At 48.7% G+C, this 14863-nt stretch overlaps 4 protein-coding genes across 4 annotated transcripts, besides 2 other annotated features; 2 read left to right on the top strand and 2 right to left on the bottom strand.

The window, feature by feature from the left end:
* Nucleotides 1–147: 147 nt before the first annotated feature.
* UA08_03414 (hypothetical protein) lies at nucleotides 148–2679 on the top strand (the record flags this gene model as incomplete). Its single annotated transcript, XM_020265712.1, has 5 exons — nucleotides 148–470; nucleotides 552–823; nucleotides 903–1878; nucleotides 1965–2100; nucleotides 2197–2679. The coding sequence occupies 5 exons, from the start codon at nucleotides 148–150 to the stop codon at nucleotides 2677–2679; spliced, it is 2190 nt and encodes a 729-aa protein (XP_020120941.1).
* A 67-nt stretch (nucleotides 2680–2746) lies between these two features.
* Nucleotides 2747–4603, bottom strand: UA08_03413 (hypothetical protein; the record flags this gene model as incomplete). The annotated part of the gene is made up of 7 exons (XM_020265711.1): nucleotides 2747–2972; nucleotides 3034–3556; nucleotides 3618–3646; nucleotides 3696–3840; nucleotides 3908–4118; nucleotides 4183–4510; nucleotides 4566–4603. The coding sequence occupies 7 exons, from the start codon at nucleotides 4601–4603 to the stop codon at nucleotides 2747–2749; spliced, it is 1500 nt and encodes a 499-aa protein (XP_020120942.1).
* Nucleotides 4604–5163: 560 nt separating this feature from the next.
* UA08_03412 (hypothetical protein) lies at nucleotides 5164–7751 on the top strand (the record flags this gene model as incomplete). Its single annotated transcript, XM_020265709.1, has 7 exons — nucleotides 5164–5283; nucleotides 5348–5681; nucleotides 5884–6551; nucleotides 6788–6948; nucleotides 7007–7089; nucleotides 7145–7174; nucleotides 7363–7751. 7 exons carry the CDS (start codon nucleotides 5164–5166, stop codon nucleotides 7749–7751), a joined length of 1785 nt encoding a protein of 594 aa, XP_020120943.1.
* A 354-nt stretch (nucleotides 7752–8105) lies between these two features.
* On the bottom strand, nucleotides 8106–14371 carry UA08_03411 (hypothetical protein; the record flags this gene model as incomplete). Its single annotated transcript, XM_020265708.1, has 7 exons — nucleotides 8106–8302; nucleotides 8356–8505; nucleotides 8572–11289; nucleotides 11503–12673; nucleotides 12762–13527; nucleotides 13608–13901; nucleotides 14253–14371. 7 exons carry the CDS (start codon nucleotides 14369–14371, stop codon nucleotides 8106–8108), a joined length of 5415 nt encoding a protein of 1804 aa, XP_020121102.1.
* Nucleotides 11374–11476: a repeat region (Identified by RepeatMasker using a combination of RepBase library and repeat library created with RepeatScout).
* Nucleotides 11477–11493: a repeat region (Identified by RepeatMasker using a combination of RepBase library and repeat library created with RepeatScout).
* Nucleotides 14372–14863: the final 492 nt, after the last annotated feature.

Raw genomic sequence — 14863 nt, 5'->3', positions numbered from 1 at the left:
CCCCGCGCTAGGCCGACATGTAGAAGACTGCGAGGAGCCTCTCGTCTGCTGTTTGTGGAGATAGAGCTTTCTTTTCTTTTTCTTTTCTTTTCTTTTCTTTTTTTTTTTTTTTTTTTTTTTTTTGCATATATCCATTCATTCCGAATTATGGAAAGCCCATCTCGCAAGGCCGGCCGCCATGGGGCCTTCAAAGTTCTCATTGCCGGCGGGTCTGTCGCTGGCCTGGCTCTGGCCCTCATTCTTGAAGCGTACGACATTGACTACTTGCTGCTGGAAAAGCACTCGCAGATAGCACCGTTCCTTGGAACAACGGTGGGAATCAATCCGAATGGGGCCCGCATCCTCGATCAACTCGGGGTTTACGGAAGTCTGGACAAACTCGGGGGCAAGCAGCACACCAACTTTTATTATGACCCGGAGGGAAAACTGCTGGCTGTACAGGAGCCGATTGATGATTCGATGAGGTGGCTGTAAGCGGTATTTCTCATAGTATACTAGCTATCTTTTGGCATGATTTGTCGATGCTAATGCTAATAACTGCATAAGAACAGGTTCGGGTATGATTTCTGTTTTCTGAACAGACAGGATCTCCTCCGTGCACTCTATAATGCGGCCAAGCATAAATCGAAGATTAAGACCGCTACAGAAATTGCTGATATTGTCGAGCATGAGTCCCAGGTCAAGGTGATCACCCGCGACGGTAGTGAATTTCAGGGTGACATCCTCGTTGGTGCCGATGGAGTGCACAGTCGAGTCCGTAGGGAGTTGTGGAGGATTGCAGAGGAGACGTTGCCAGAATGTATAACCCAGCATGATAAGAACGGTCAGTTTATATTCCATTCTCATTCTCGGCCGTCCATCCCAGTGCGATGCTGAGGGAGTACTAACGACTCAAAATCTAGCCGTCCAAAGCACGTATAGTTGTATGACAGGCATATCACCTTGTCCACCGGGCCTTACAGACAGACAAGCCAGCCGATGCATGAACTACAATAGATCTTATGTGGTGTTGACCCAACCTGGGGCAGAGCTCTGTTGGTGGCTTGCATTCTTCAAGCATGACCAGACGCTCAGCGAGGGAGATATTCCACGGTATACAGTCGACGACCACAAAGATATCCTTGACAAGTATGGCAGCGACAAAGTCGGTGAAACGACATTGAGTCAACTCTACAAGTCAGCACACCACAAAGTCCTCGTCCCTATTGAAGAATTCACGCTCGACAAATGGTTCCTGGGAAGAGTAGTGCTTCTAGGTGATTCTTGTCACAAAGTGCACCCCATCATCGGGCAAGGCGCCAATCAAGCAATTGAGTCGGCGGCATGTTTAGCCGACCTCCTTCGTTGCCTTGTTCACGGGGATATTTCCCGTACGAGTGACGATGCTGCTATTCATGCCATCTTTTCTCGGTATCACAGCACACGACATCCGCGCGCGGTTTCGGTGATGAATGCAGGCCGCTTTAGCCAGTGTGTTGATTCACTGGATACACGGTGGTTCAAGTTATTTGCCTTTTATGTAGGCACAAAAACGCCCATACAAGACGGATTTCTGCCTTCATTTGCCAACTTGGTTCTTCCAGCTGTTAGTCTCAGGGGGCTCCCACAGCCAGATCATGGAGGGAATATGGCATATGAAGACCAAATCAGGATAAACCCCTCTCCACGGTCAAAACGTGACACGTTATCTTTTGTCTCTATCGTGGTTTTGTTGTCGTCTTTGTCATTTTATGTCGGAGCAATGCTCAAAGCGAGATCCTACTCCTCTGGCGCATATGGAGAACCGTCTTTCTACTCAGGTGCACAGAGAATCGCCATCAATAGCGTGTGGATAGTCGAGTCGTATCGCGCCAGTGCCGCTTTAACTCCTTTGATGAGGTGAGTCAGTTCTCAACACCTAGAATCATTATGGCTAGGGAGAAGGATTTCAAATCAGTTGAACGATACTAACAGCACATCTCTAGCGCCCTTCCCTTCATTACTCTAGCAACCCTCATCAACAACTGGCAAATAACTCTCGCCATTTACTGCATTCTTCACATACGCCACTCCAGCAGCCGTGACTTCTACTATCCCAACCCACGAGCCATCAACACCAAAGTAGCAGCCAGTCTCCCTCTGGCAGCGTTGATTGCATATGTGTTTCCTGCAATATATCGCTTTTATTTGAGTTCTATTCATTATAACCATACACAGTGCCTTGGTGATACCTGGCGTTTTTCTCATTTTGTCTTTCCGCTTGTTGTTTATATCCAAGGTACAGTCGTGCAGATACTACCCACGACAACGAAGCTGCGTGCCGGGACAGAAGCAGATGCAGCTAGGCTCAAGATCATTACATCGTTTTCTAGCGCTCATGACATCCCATATCTGCTTCGATATTATGTCATAATCTTCCTCCTAGCGAGTGTGGCGCATCTGAGCGCAGCAGCAGCAGCACTAGTGGATGGAAAGAGTGCTGGGCTAGGAGAATGGGTGACTTTAGCACCTATAGCTCTAGGCTTGTCTGTTTTCACTGCTTGGGATTTGAAAAGAGTCAATATATGGAATGGATCGGTGATATGGGCCTCTGTGTGTGTTCTGCTGACATTAGGGTTTGTTGGACCGGGAGCTGTGTTGATTGGTTTGTGGACGTGGAGGGAGAGGCGCATTGAAGAGGGGAGAAGACATGAGAATTAGATTATAACAAAGATGATAGAAAACTCAAGGGTTCTAAATACAATTATTATTCACTGTGAATATTCCTCTAAACTAAGCGCTGGCTTATAGTCTGTTGCATGACGGATTGGCCGGCGCCCTTCTCATCTTCGTCCCAGCCAATGCCATCGAAAACAGCAAGAATCTTCAGTTGGCATCGAGAGGCATAAATCATCGTCTTTAGGCCATCTTTCAAAGCTTCGCGATGGTCATAATCGCGGAAATTCCGGCATCGGTCTGCTCGATCAACCACCATGTACAGGGACTCGGATTCTCTGAAAAAAACGAACCACCTGCCGGGCGATATCGAACAATATGTCCGTTTTGTCGTTGTACCCATATTTGTAGTTCTCTGCTGATGTGGTTCTCTGCTGGTATTCGTACATCTTCCTTTTAAATGCGTCACGCTGCGACTCGTCCCGAAGTATGCTCTTTTCGCGCCGAATTAGCTGAAGCAAAAGCCCAGAAAGAACCTGGTATATTGTGGCGCCTTCGTGCGGCACAATGTAGTAAGCGTAGACTGTGGAACTGACCCTCCTGCAGTCATCTATGGTCCAAAGCGCCACTGGTGACAGCCAACATTGGGGAGAGATAGAGCCATTATCGTTATGGCCGGATAAGATCAGAAGACAGGACTGCTCTGCAGTATACCATTGATGATATACGCCGCTGTTGACAAATCGATCCAGGCTTGTGCCACTCATCTGTTCCAAGACGCCTGCGTAGCTTCGCTGGTCCATGCTAACGACCACACGGTAATGCTCGAGATATTGGTTTTGCGAGTCGTCGCTGAGCCCTTGGAGCTGGAATGTCGCCCGGAAACAGTCAATGACTGCCTCACTAAAGCTATCCTGCAGTTCTGAAAACCGAAAATTAAATACTATGGCCACTGCTGCAACTTGACGAATCGTATCACCTACCAAAGAGCTTCCTGTCAAGATCTGAAACCCTAGTCAGCCAGTTCCATCATGTAAAGTCAAAGTCAAAGTCAGTAATACCTTCCTTTCCCTTCTTGATGATATCCACAATTTTTTGCTACTAGTTCCTCGCCTAACTGCCTTATGCCGATGATGGAAGTGTGCACCCGGGCAGCATTTGTTGCAATGCTTGTGCTCCCGGGTGCCAACGCTCTGAACCAGCGCCCTAAAGTATCGACAGTGTGAGAAAAAGAAAATTAGAAAAGAGAAAAAAGAGCATGTGAAATGCATACAGATACCACTGCCCTTATAATATTCAATGGCCGAGATACAAAATTCCATGAATGTTTCGTAAGCGGCTATAACCCTAGTCTGCATCTCATGATCCAAGGCATGATTCTCGTCGTATATATGCTTGTATAGATCCATGGCAGGAAGCCTATCACGAATGGCCTCTATCGTAGATGCCAGGTTCTTCTCAATGCCGTCTTTGTTTCGAGCAACCTTGATTATGACGCTTGTCAGACTTGTATGGGATACTAGGATAAAGTAATAGCACAGAACCTACCAAGAAGAGAAGCGAAACAGTTGCAATAGCCAGTCCCCCGTAACCAGGGATACAGCCCTTGACAGCATCAACAAGCGGAGAAAAGTCATCCATGAAAGTTAGAACCACCTTGGACGAAGCCTGGGAACGCCGGACGCAAAGCCCGCAGCCGTGTTCATGGTTGTCGTCGAAATTGCCCTGCGACATGGTCACTCGTATCCAGTACTCACGAAACTCGCATGCGCTTTGTAGATTCATTGCGCCCTTCTCTGCATCAGAAAATCCTTTCTGGCAGCGAACACTCTCCAGTAACTTGGACTGTGCATGCTCGGATCGTTCGAGGCATGCTCTATGCATGCACGTCAGTCACTCATTCATTTATCTGGATTATTCCTTCTCCATACCGATTTTTATCATTATCAGAAACTTTGGGACCCGACATGACGACTTCCACTGTCAATCAGAATGAACGGGAGTCCCTCTACTTCTGCAGGATGTCCGATTCTTAAGTTGCTTGTGGTAGTAAACCAAGTTAGTTGCTTTCCAGATTCAACTGTCCGGCTCGGGACATTAGCCCTAATTTGAACGAATATTGACCTGATTGCATGCAAATGTGTGTAGTACGGACAATTTCACAGTTATGGGAGAAATACCTTCAATTGGACAGTATCACATTGTTACACATGTTTATCTTTCGGACGTGACAACATCAATATACGCATGCAACCTCCCGAGCTGTAATATTCCAATGATGGCTGCTGTCTAGGTATGCAAAGACGGATGTGAATAGTACTAGAGAGTCACAAGCCCCTAACTTGTACCACATCCATGGATGGTCATAAGCCTAGGTGCTCAGAATAAAGATATATATCAAAGGCATACATAGGTAGAAGCATTTCCAAGTCTTTCATTATCACCTTTATCACGGTAAGCAACCCTATCCGCACTTCCTGCTGTTTGAATAACAAGTCTTGCTAGTCTCTCGAGGAGAAGATGGTCGACATGCAGGAGGCACTCTCCGAACTGAAGAGAGAGTTTAGCCGGTCGTCAGAAAAGAGCCCAATGGCTAAAACAAGCGATACTGAAACGAAGGAAGGCGAAAAGGCGGAAGAAAGTGAAAAGGTTAGTAGTAGCCAATTCCGTTTGATCTGGAGCGAGAAATTCTGATGCGAAAGAATCCTTGTAGCCCCCGCAAGCCCAGTCTCGGTCTCGAATTGTCCTCAACAGAGTCAACAGTGCAGGCGAGCGTGAGGATGTCGAGTACGACAAAAAGCCAACAAAGCAATCCTCATCAGCCCAGGTCAAAGGCTATGAATTCACGTTGAGGAAATTCATTGAGGAGGACCCAAGGCAAAACCACAGCGAAATTGAAATTGAAAGCCCCCCTCTGCGGAATTTTATGAAAGAACTGCTAATTTCCTGTCCGTATCATACCTTCAGAGGCAGTCCTCAAACCCTGTATTCCCCCTACGAGGCTATAGTTCTCAACTGGGACCAGCTTGCAAAAGCTGCTGAGGATCGTCTGAAAAAGCTTACAAACACTGCTCGACACAATTGAACACGGATCAGGAGACCCTAGATTGGATGAATATTTCAAAAACCGCACGGCAAATAAGTAGCAGAATCTGATCACTTCCCAGACACTGTGGACACTTTTCCCGCCGGGGATCCTTGTTTACGGCAAGCTCTTCCAAGGACAAGATGAAGTATTCATTGTGATAGGTAAATTTAGCCCGTGGCCGGTGGATCGCAAAGATTGGTTTTTGCGATGCTGGGCCTACGACTGGGATGGATCACAGTTCCAGCGGTTACCGCTGAAACTCCGGTTTGCACGTTTTGAGGAGAGCAAGCCCATCAATTCTCTTCCGTTTTATCCCTTGGAATGCCACGAAGACTCAGATACCCTGCGCCGGAAGCTGATTGAGCGCGGAAAAAAATATCGGCGTTTCTGCACAGCGAGTTTGGGCTCGCAGATGTTCAGTTATGACGGCCAGGCCGTTTTGGTCAAGAGGGGTCTATCTAGCATGCGTGACTTTATGAAGAGAGATACAGATACTCACGACGATAGCTCCATATTCTCCTACAGCACATCAACAAGTAGCACGAGTGCCGGGTTCGCCTTCTTGAAAGACCGGGTTATGGTTGACTTCAAGTCGTACTTCGAAAAAAGTCGATGCGATGCTCTCATAGGGGATATAACCCCCGAAGGCAGGTATGGGGAGTGCCAGTGCCCTACCTGCCAGACAAACCAGGAGCTCATGGCCTTGTATCGGACTAGATTTGATCGCGCTAACATTGACGGTCGAGACTGGGATGCAGAGCAATATCTGCTTTGCCCCCCTCGCGTGTTTGGCTATGTTTTGCGCGAGAAACAGTGGGCGCAGCTTCACGTTGACTGCCTGAAAGACATTACCCTTGACAAGGGCAGCACCTCCTAGTCGGAGAGGCTGAAGCTGGAAGATGAACGGACCAAAAGGTTCGTCTTCAAGATTGATGACGAGCTGGAAGTGCAGGATATCGTTGAACAGAAAGGAAAGGGGCTGGTCATCCTTCTTTATGGTATCATGTTTCTTTGAACCCAGTCCCCAGCTGTATTATTATTGCTGACACCCGACCCAAATCCTAGGCCCACGGCAAGAAATCGACGGCTAAGACTGTCGCACTCAAGGCAGAAAAGCCGCTCTTTGCCATCAGCGTGGCTGATGTTGGGACCGAGGCCAAACATGTCGAGTCTAATCTGCGCAGAATATTCACCCTGGCAACTACATGGCAGGCCATCCTCCTCATGTAAGTAAGCAAGCCATTTGGTTTTTCTTTGACTTGTGAGCTCACGTCGTCCTCCAAGTGACGAAGCAGATGTCTTCCTGCAAAGCCGGTCATTGGGGGTCACCCATGGAGGCAACATTGAGCGCAATGCCCTCGTTTCTGGTATGTATTGCTGCGCCATCCTCGAATTGATAACGCCGTGACTGACTATTTCTAGTGCTTCTTCGCGTCCTGGAATATTACCAAGGTAAAAGAAACATGTTGATCTCCAATTCGTGGCAGAACCGCCCTGCGGCGCTGCATTAGGTCTAGATATTCTCCTCGTGAGGCCTCATGTAGTTAATCCAGCATCTTTCAGCCTCTTGACTTCCCTGCCCTCATTAAAATATCGCTGCACTTTTTTCTTTTCTCGTATAAACTGACCAAAGCAACCAGGAATACTCATGTTAACCACCAACCAAATCGCCCAATTCGACGTGGCTGTGCATTCACGCATCCACGTCGCCATCAAGTACCGCGAGCTCAAGGAAGACCGTGCAATGGCGATTTTCAGGAACTTCCTCGACCCTCTTGACCGCAAGGGCAAAGTCAAGGACATGGACAAGATTGTGCAATGGCTTCAGCGAGAGATTCGCCTCGCGGGGTTTGGGGGGCGCCAGATCCGTAATGTTGTCACGTCGGCGCTGAGTCTCGCGCGTGCGCGTGGAGACAGACAGTTGAGCAGGGACCATCTGTCGGACGTGGTGGACAATGTGCACGAGTTCAAGCTGGAGTTTATCCGGCAGTATGAAAACTACAAAACACAGCAACAGGGCCTTAGCTAGCTGATATATAGACATATTCAGTGAAAGGGGACATGTTCCATTGCTATCTAAAATGTGTTACACATTCATTGACCATTAAACGAGAAGGAAAAAAAAAGCGGGGGGGGGAAGACCCTTGCAACCCTAAGTCAGAACGCAGACTACAAAAATAAGTAAATCAACACAAACTGTCAGTAAGTAATGCCGCCATGCAACATATCATTCCATTCTGCTGGGTATGTCATTGTAAATAATAAATAGGCCACTGCACTGAAAAGGACGGTTGCAAACACGAAGGATACAGGGGTAAAAAAAAGGGAAAAAAGGAAAAAAAGAGCTATTTAAATTTTCGTCATCATCATCATTATTATCATCTCATGACAAGTGGAATGCTCCTTGTCCTTCTCGAATGGCGACGAGAAGGCGTTCTCGAAGCGCCTCTGGGCTGCTGTAGTCGGGCAGCTTGAGATAGTTCACACATGTCATGACACTGGGCAGGTAGTCGTCTGGTGTATATGGAGGCTCGCTGGGGCGGCACACCACTGTAAACATGGGAGTGAGACTCTTGAAGCCTGCATTGATGTTAGTTGACACTCGACTGGAAAAAGAAGAGAGGCTGATTTACCTCCAATGGGGAGCTTGGGGCTTCCGGTGACAAATTGTAGAAAGTCTCGTCGCTGTTGAGCGTCCAATCCACTCATCGTTTGTAATAAGTTTCGCACGCCCTTGCTATCCATGTTGAAGCCATGGTCCGCTTTGATGGAATCCATCAGTGCTGAAAGTTGAACACGTTAGTACCCCTCAAAGTATTTGGTCCGTGGGGATGAAGAATGAAACTTACTTTCCATCGACCAGTCTTCTTCAATTTGTCCAAACAGCATAACAAGCTCATTGGGTGTAAAAGCTCGCAGTGCCGAGTATGGGAACACCTGCGAGAACCCAGAACGGAAAGCCTCGATCTGTCGCTGTACGCCACTGCCCAGTGTGAGGTCGATCACTCGATCTAAGTACAAGTCGACATTGTCAATGGTCAAATTTATATTGGAGCCATTTGCAACCAGTTCGATGGCAGGATATCCAGGCAACGTAAAGTCAAGGCCGAGATCGTCAACTTGAACCCCATCGATCTCTATCTCTTGAATGGCTTTTAGCTTCTGATCAGCTGAGAGGGAAATATTGTCGACAATTTGCTTCTTAGCACTCGCGAATCGCTTGACTAAAAGCAAAGAGTTGGCAAGATCCTGATCCACCGTCTTTGCCGAGCCTAAAGATGGAGTAAAACCACTCGAGCCAGTGCGGAAAAACGTGGGGTTGAAGTTGATGTCAATAATACGCGAATCCAGCATAGAACGCGCGACAAATTTGCCAAGTGACTTGAAAAGGTGAAGTTGTTTCTTGCCCATTTCGGATTCGGCCTGTTGTTCGCTCATGGGTGATGGGAATAACCCGTGTTTGCCAAAGGCGTACTCGCTCGTGCCACTGGATTCATTCTCTCGCCAAATCTTCAATTTCTTCTTTGAAAATTCCCTTGAGACAGTCGAATAAAATTCTAATGTCGGTCCTAAACCAGTGCCAACCTCCTCAAAATATTCAACTTCGAGAATGCTAGCAGACGACCCATACAGTTCCATGACTTTCATTGCCGACTCCAGAATACGGGAACGAGAGATCCGGACCTTTTGGCGCTGAAGCCGGCCAAGGAATGGACGGTCATCACGACGGTGGTCGCGCCGGCCGTCTTCAGGCTGCGAGTTTTGCCAGCGCATCATCGACCGCGAGTAACCAAAGGCTGTGGATTGAAGGAAGAGATGGCGCGTTTCAAAAGGAAACAGAAACGGAAATTCACGAGCCAGATCTTCACTCCAACGGGGCAAACAGCTGCTGGCTACAATCAATGGTTCTTCCAATTGCCGGTTCATCTTGGCAGTCAACTTTGTGTTGATGAATTGCGCCAGTGGTTCTGCACTGACTGCTGTTAATTCCTTGCTCTCGGCGCGGAGGTCATCAAGGTGAATGTTTATCTCATGTAGTACCCGCAAAAGCTGCAAGATCGATACCGCAGTAGGGTCCTTGCTTAGCGATTTAGGAAGACCGGTCTTCTCATCTATGGCTTCTGTGTTGCGGAACGCAGAAGCAAGAGACGATGGTTCCGGGGGCGGAGGTCCCGGCACCCGTTTGAAGTGCACTGTGTGCTCCGCAGTCCAGATATTGCGACCCTCATCTTCGGTATGCTCTCGACTGTGGTGGACAGCACGATAAATTGTTGTATCAGTTGTGATTGGTTCTCCATCGATGCTGAACTGAATATGCCAATCTTGCGGGATCGCTGCAACAGCAGCAGCGTAAGACGAGAAAGGACGGCCTGCCATCGCTAAGGAATTGCTACCCGTGGCAGCAAGTTCTGTGCTTGGAGTATTAGAGGAGCCCCGACCAAGAGTCTGTGACTGAGATGGAGTTGCAACGCGTGTTCCATCTTCCTTACGAGCAGTAACCTTTCCAGTCGCCGCAATCTCCATATTGACGGCAGTCGGCTCTGGTCCAGGATCGTCAGAAAGCTCGTCTTCTAAGTCATCCACAATAGCGTTGAGCTCGTCGTCTTCGTCATCGCCTATGTCTTCATCGTCATCCTCGTCACTCAATTGTTTCTCGTCTGCACATTCCAAAGGACGGTTATCGTTGGCCTCGTCATCTTCTAGATTAGACGGCTGGTTTCTACTTGACCGATGGGTTTGTCTGCGGTCTCGTCCATCAACTGGTGAGTGTGGTGTGGAGGGGGCGTTCTTAGCAGGGCCCCGGTGACTGGCAGGATTCGGAGGCAGCTGAGAATCGTTTTCAGTCGAGCTCTGACTAGGATTGGGAGAATCCCGTAGTCGGTCTGCATTGGCAAGTTGTGACAGAAAATCGAGGTTGCGTGATGGCCGTGGACGTTCAGAAAGGCTGATTCGAGGGCGCAAGAAATCGTCTAGGGACTTGAAGGTAGCGATTGCATGAATTGCAACCATGATGTTCTTGTACGGTCGAGGAATATTAGAGCCCTCGTCAGCAACCAACTTCAGACGGACTTGTTTGCCGAGCATATACGTTGCATTGCTGCGCGTCATCTCAAGAGAATTGTGGCCAACAGTGATGACTTCAAAATGTTCTGTTCTGCTGAGGAGATCGTGAAGTTTCTGGATTAATTTGCTCAAGGGAGTTGAGGACGATGTTTGCCTGCCAAGTGTCGTTTGAGATGTAGTCGTACCCATGAAAGCCTTTAGAAAGCGGGCACGCGCTTCGCGAGACGAGCCGGTGGCACCGAGGATTTCGACGAGTACATCGATAATGCCCGATTTAAGCAGCTCAGCGCTGGTGATGCTCTCTAGGGCGTCTCCGTCAAAGTATGCTACCAGACTCTCGAAGAGGGCCACCAGAGCCGTTGATTGGCCTTCCACATAGGCAGACTTGATAGAGGTAGCCAAAATCTGTAGGTCTTTGAGAATACTACTTGCCTTGTCTGCCATTGCTCCTGCGCCCTCAGCCTGCTCATACGCTTGAAGGAAAGCTCGGGCGGCATTGACGACTTGATCCTCCAGCATTTCATCCATGCTCTGAGTTGTCGGCCGAGGCACAGGAAAGGATGTAGAACTTTCTGATTCGGAAGCGCCGTCGTTCTCATGGTCTTGGTCCTCATCTTCGTCATCATCATCTTCATCCCGGTCTTCATCGTCGTCATTATCCTCCTCATCATTGTCTTCATCTTCACTATCGTTACGTGAAGTACTTGGAGCTTCACTAGTGGCTCGCGAGTCAGGTTGATCTGTGTCATGGCCACTAATATCGTCTGGCGCTTTGGCCGCTGTTTCCTTTTCAGTGGATAGACTTTTCGCAGCCAAGACGCCAATCTCGGATATCACGCCTTCTCGATGGAACTGGTATCGATATATATCCTGCAATCGTTCAAAGAGTAATTGCGCACACTTCAAGGCATATGACACCAACAATGGATGATCTTTTTGCGAAAGTATTCCCGCCAGGAATGACGCGTAAGGCACTGTTCGAAGGGCGTCCTGAATCACATCTGCATCAATTTCCTGAAGCATTTTGAGTTGTGCTAATAGAACCTTTTGCCGGACTCCTAGATTCACAGTACTCGAGTAGGCATCGGTTAGAGTTGGCAGAAGCACCATGGCGAACCGTTTCAGTTCAGGCTTGCAGTCCGCAAGAGATGCGCGTCTAATCTCAGCCAATTCCTTTAACTTGGATGAGGAGCGCATTGGGGCGAATCGAGTCTGCAGACTAATAGTCAAAGAGTTCTCAAACCGGGAGAGTGCACCGTGAAGATGGTGTGTGCCTGGAAGTAATTCGCATATGACGCCAAGTGTCTCAAAAACTTGGTCACGGGGGCGATGTACCAATGCTTGCATAATAACAACGTTATCAATTTTTATACCAGCGCCATCGACCTCGCGCGGCGCAGAAACCCCTGTAAGTATCTGGTAAAGAGTATCCACAACGTCCATACGCAGCAATTCGACGGAAAGGCGAGGGCTAGCCTGGGCGACAATTCCTAGAACCCGCAGGAACTGAGTATGAATATGGGGCCCGATCAAATTTGTCGTGCCGGGTAACAAAAGCCGAAGAATAGCCTTGAGCATAGACGGTTCGATAAGTTCTTCCAACTTTTCAGGTTTGTGTTTGAAACTTTCCACAATTCGAGACACGCAAAGACAAGCTTGTTCCACCACTCTCTGATCGTTGCTTGACAAGACATTCAACAAAGTTGGCATCACGTCTCTGACAACGGGGAATGAATCACCAGGAAGACTGCGACAGCAATTTGCCGCCGTTGTAACAGCAGTTCGTTGGGTGCTCGTTGGAAAGAAATCCAAGTAAGTCAGGCAGGCAGTTAGTCCACCTTCGCGTACGATTGATGCTGGAAACTCTTCGGATATCTTTGCCAGTGTCTAGAGAGTTCATATTCAGTCAATAAAATTTCCTTTTTCTTCCCGTTGAATTTTTTTTTTATTCAACAATAAGGGAGAAGTGACTTACGCTCAGGGCCTGTTCAGCTAAGTCGATGAATTGGATATCAAGTAGTTTTTGGCATAATATTGGCACCGCGCCCCCATAGACAACGTTCGTCACGGATCCTCGTAGAGCTTCCATCATGTTGGCGAGGCACCTGCAGGCTAAAAGCATAATCTCGGGGTTCTCCTCCCCAAATTCACTTGGCTGCATCAATGTGACGAGCTCTTTAACAAACGAATCTGGCGAGAATTGGCCAGACAAGTTGTCTTCATTTGATACGAGTAGCAAATCGGAAAGTTCTTGCAAGGCAATCAGCTGTATGGAGGGGTCTTCCTTCATTCTCAGTTGACTCAACATCTCCCGCAGTCGTGACGACATGCCGGACATCATGCCTGTAAGAGCTCTGAGGGTATTCTGCAAACCCAAAGGAGTGCGGGACCCAAATAGGCTACTCTGGAACGGATCACCCTCATCGTCATCTAACAACCCAGGTGTATGAGTGCCATCGTTGCTCTCGCTGGGCGGAGAGGAGTGTTCATCGCCCTCTTCCTTCGGAGGCTCCTGTTCGCTCGCAGGATCGTCAATATCCTTCATCGGTAAATCTGGGCTGAGCTTAGGAGAGCGCTTCTTTTGCCGCCGTGATGGTGACTGGCTGGTGTAGGTTTCTGTGCTAGCGGGCAAGGGGTCCTTTTCTCGGCGGCTTGTCTTAGCGCTTCTCCCACTTTTCCTTCTCGAATTAGAGGAGGGGCCCCGCGTCCTGGATGCGTCATCGGATGGCTGTGATGAGGGACTAGATAGACATCAAAGGAAGTCAGTATATTTTCTCAGATGCAACAGTGGAAACAAACAAAACGTGGGTAGATAACGAACCCAGGCTGTGACATGGCGAGACGGGTTCGAGTAGATTGGCGGGATCCAGGAGCAGGAGCAGTATTCTGATCTAAATGCCCCGGGGCACTTGAAGCTGTTGTCCGTTGTCGCTTTACTTTCCTGGGTGGAGGACTCGGTTGTCGAACAGGCTCGGTTTCGTCGTGGGGCTTGCCTCGGCGCGCACTTGCCTTGCGTTTTCTGGATGTGGCACTCCCGCTCGAGGGGATTCCTGTCGTGTCCGCGGTATTCAGAGCGTTCTCAGCTGCAGTGTTGCGTGCAGAAGAGCGAGTGTGCCTGGTAGACATTGAAGTGATGTTAGATAGATGGTATAGCTGGGTCAGAGACAGCGTTGAAAGTAAAGAAAAAGGTGGCGGTTCAAGCCAGTCACGAGAGGAAACGGGGAACAATGGTGTATGGGCGAGAATATTTGCACGAATAAATAAGGAATAGAGGGCAAACGAGCAGCAGAATATGCTCGGCGTAGCGGTCAATTCAAGTCAGGCTGGCACAATGAATGAACGGAATGAGCCGGGCCAGTAGTCTAGAAGGCAAGTCCATCCAGTGTCAAGGACAGACGAAAGTCGAGTCGAGTTGAAGGATCAAATATCCGGACTGCAATCGACAGGACAACAAAGCAAGGCATACCTTAAGGTTGGACCTGCGGGGGTTGACAGGATAGGTCCCGCAGACGATGCGGAGAAGGACGACAGAGGATATGGCTCTCGAGGGTCCTGGTACTCGGCAGCAGTCGTTCGTCTGGCCATAGGTCGGTCGAAATGCTCGTTGTGGCCGCTGTTAACCCGCCATCCGCAGCTCTTCAGAGCGGACCGAGGGAAGAACAGGCAGAGCGACGAGCGAACTTCGGGAGGGTAGGAGGTCTGGTGAATCCGACTAAGTTACGTGTCGATGGCGTGCGAGGGAGCACTCAACGATCGGTCGCTCTGTATTTAGTTCTATACCAAGCGTGCGAAAGAAATACCGGGATACCGCAAGAGTGATGCTAGGTCGGTGTGTGGTTGGGCTGGTTGGGGGAAGAAGAAGGAGGAGGTGGTGGTGGTGGTGGAAAGAGAGCAGCAGCCCAAGGTTGGTGTTCTTGGTTGTTCGGAGAACGTCAGACGGCCGGAGTGCAAATTAGTTAAGTAATGACTATTCTCCTCGCTAGGATGGACTGGATTCGCAACTTTAATGCTAATTTTCTTTTTCTTTTATTTTTTAAGAAAAAAAAGTTCTATGTATTCTTTGTCTATTCCTTCTGC

This window comes from Talaromyces atroroseus (genome assembly GCF_001907595.1).
Source record: "Talaromyces atroroseus strain IBT 11181 chromosome Unknown scaffold_3, whole genome shotgun sequence".
Classification (NCBI taxonomy): domain Eukaryota; kingdom Fungi; phylum Ascomycota; class Eurotiomycetes; order Eurotiales; family Trichocomaceae; genus Talaromyces; species Talaromyces atroroseus.
Note: the sequence above shows the minus strand (reverse complement) of the source record. Positions and strands in the feature narration are given on the sequence as shown.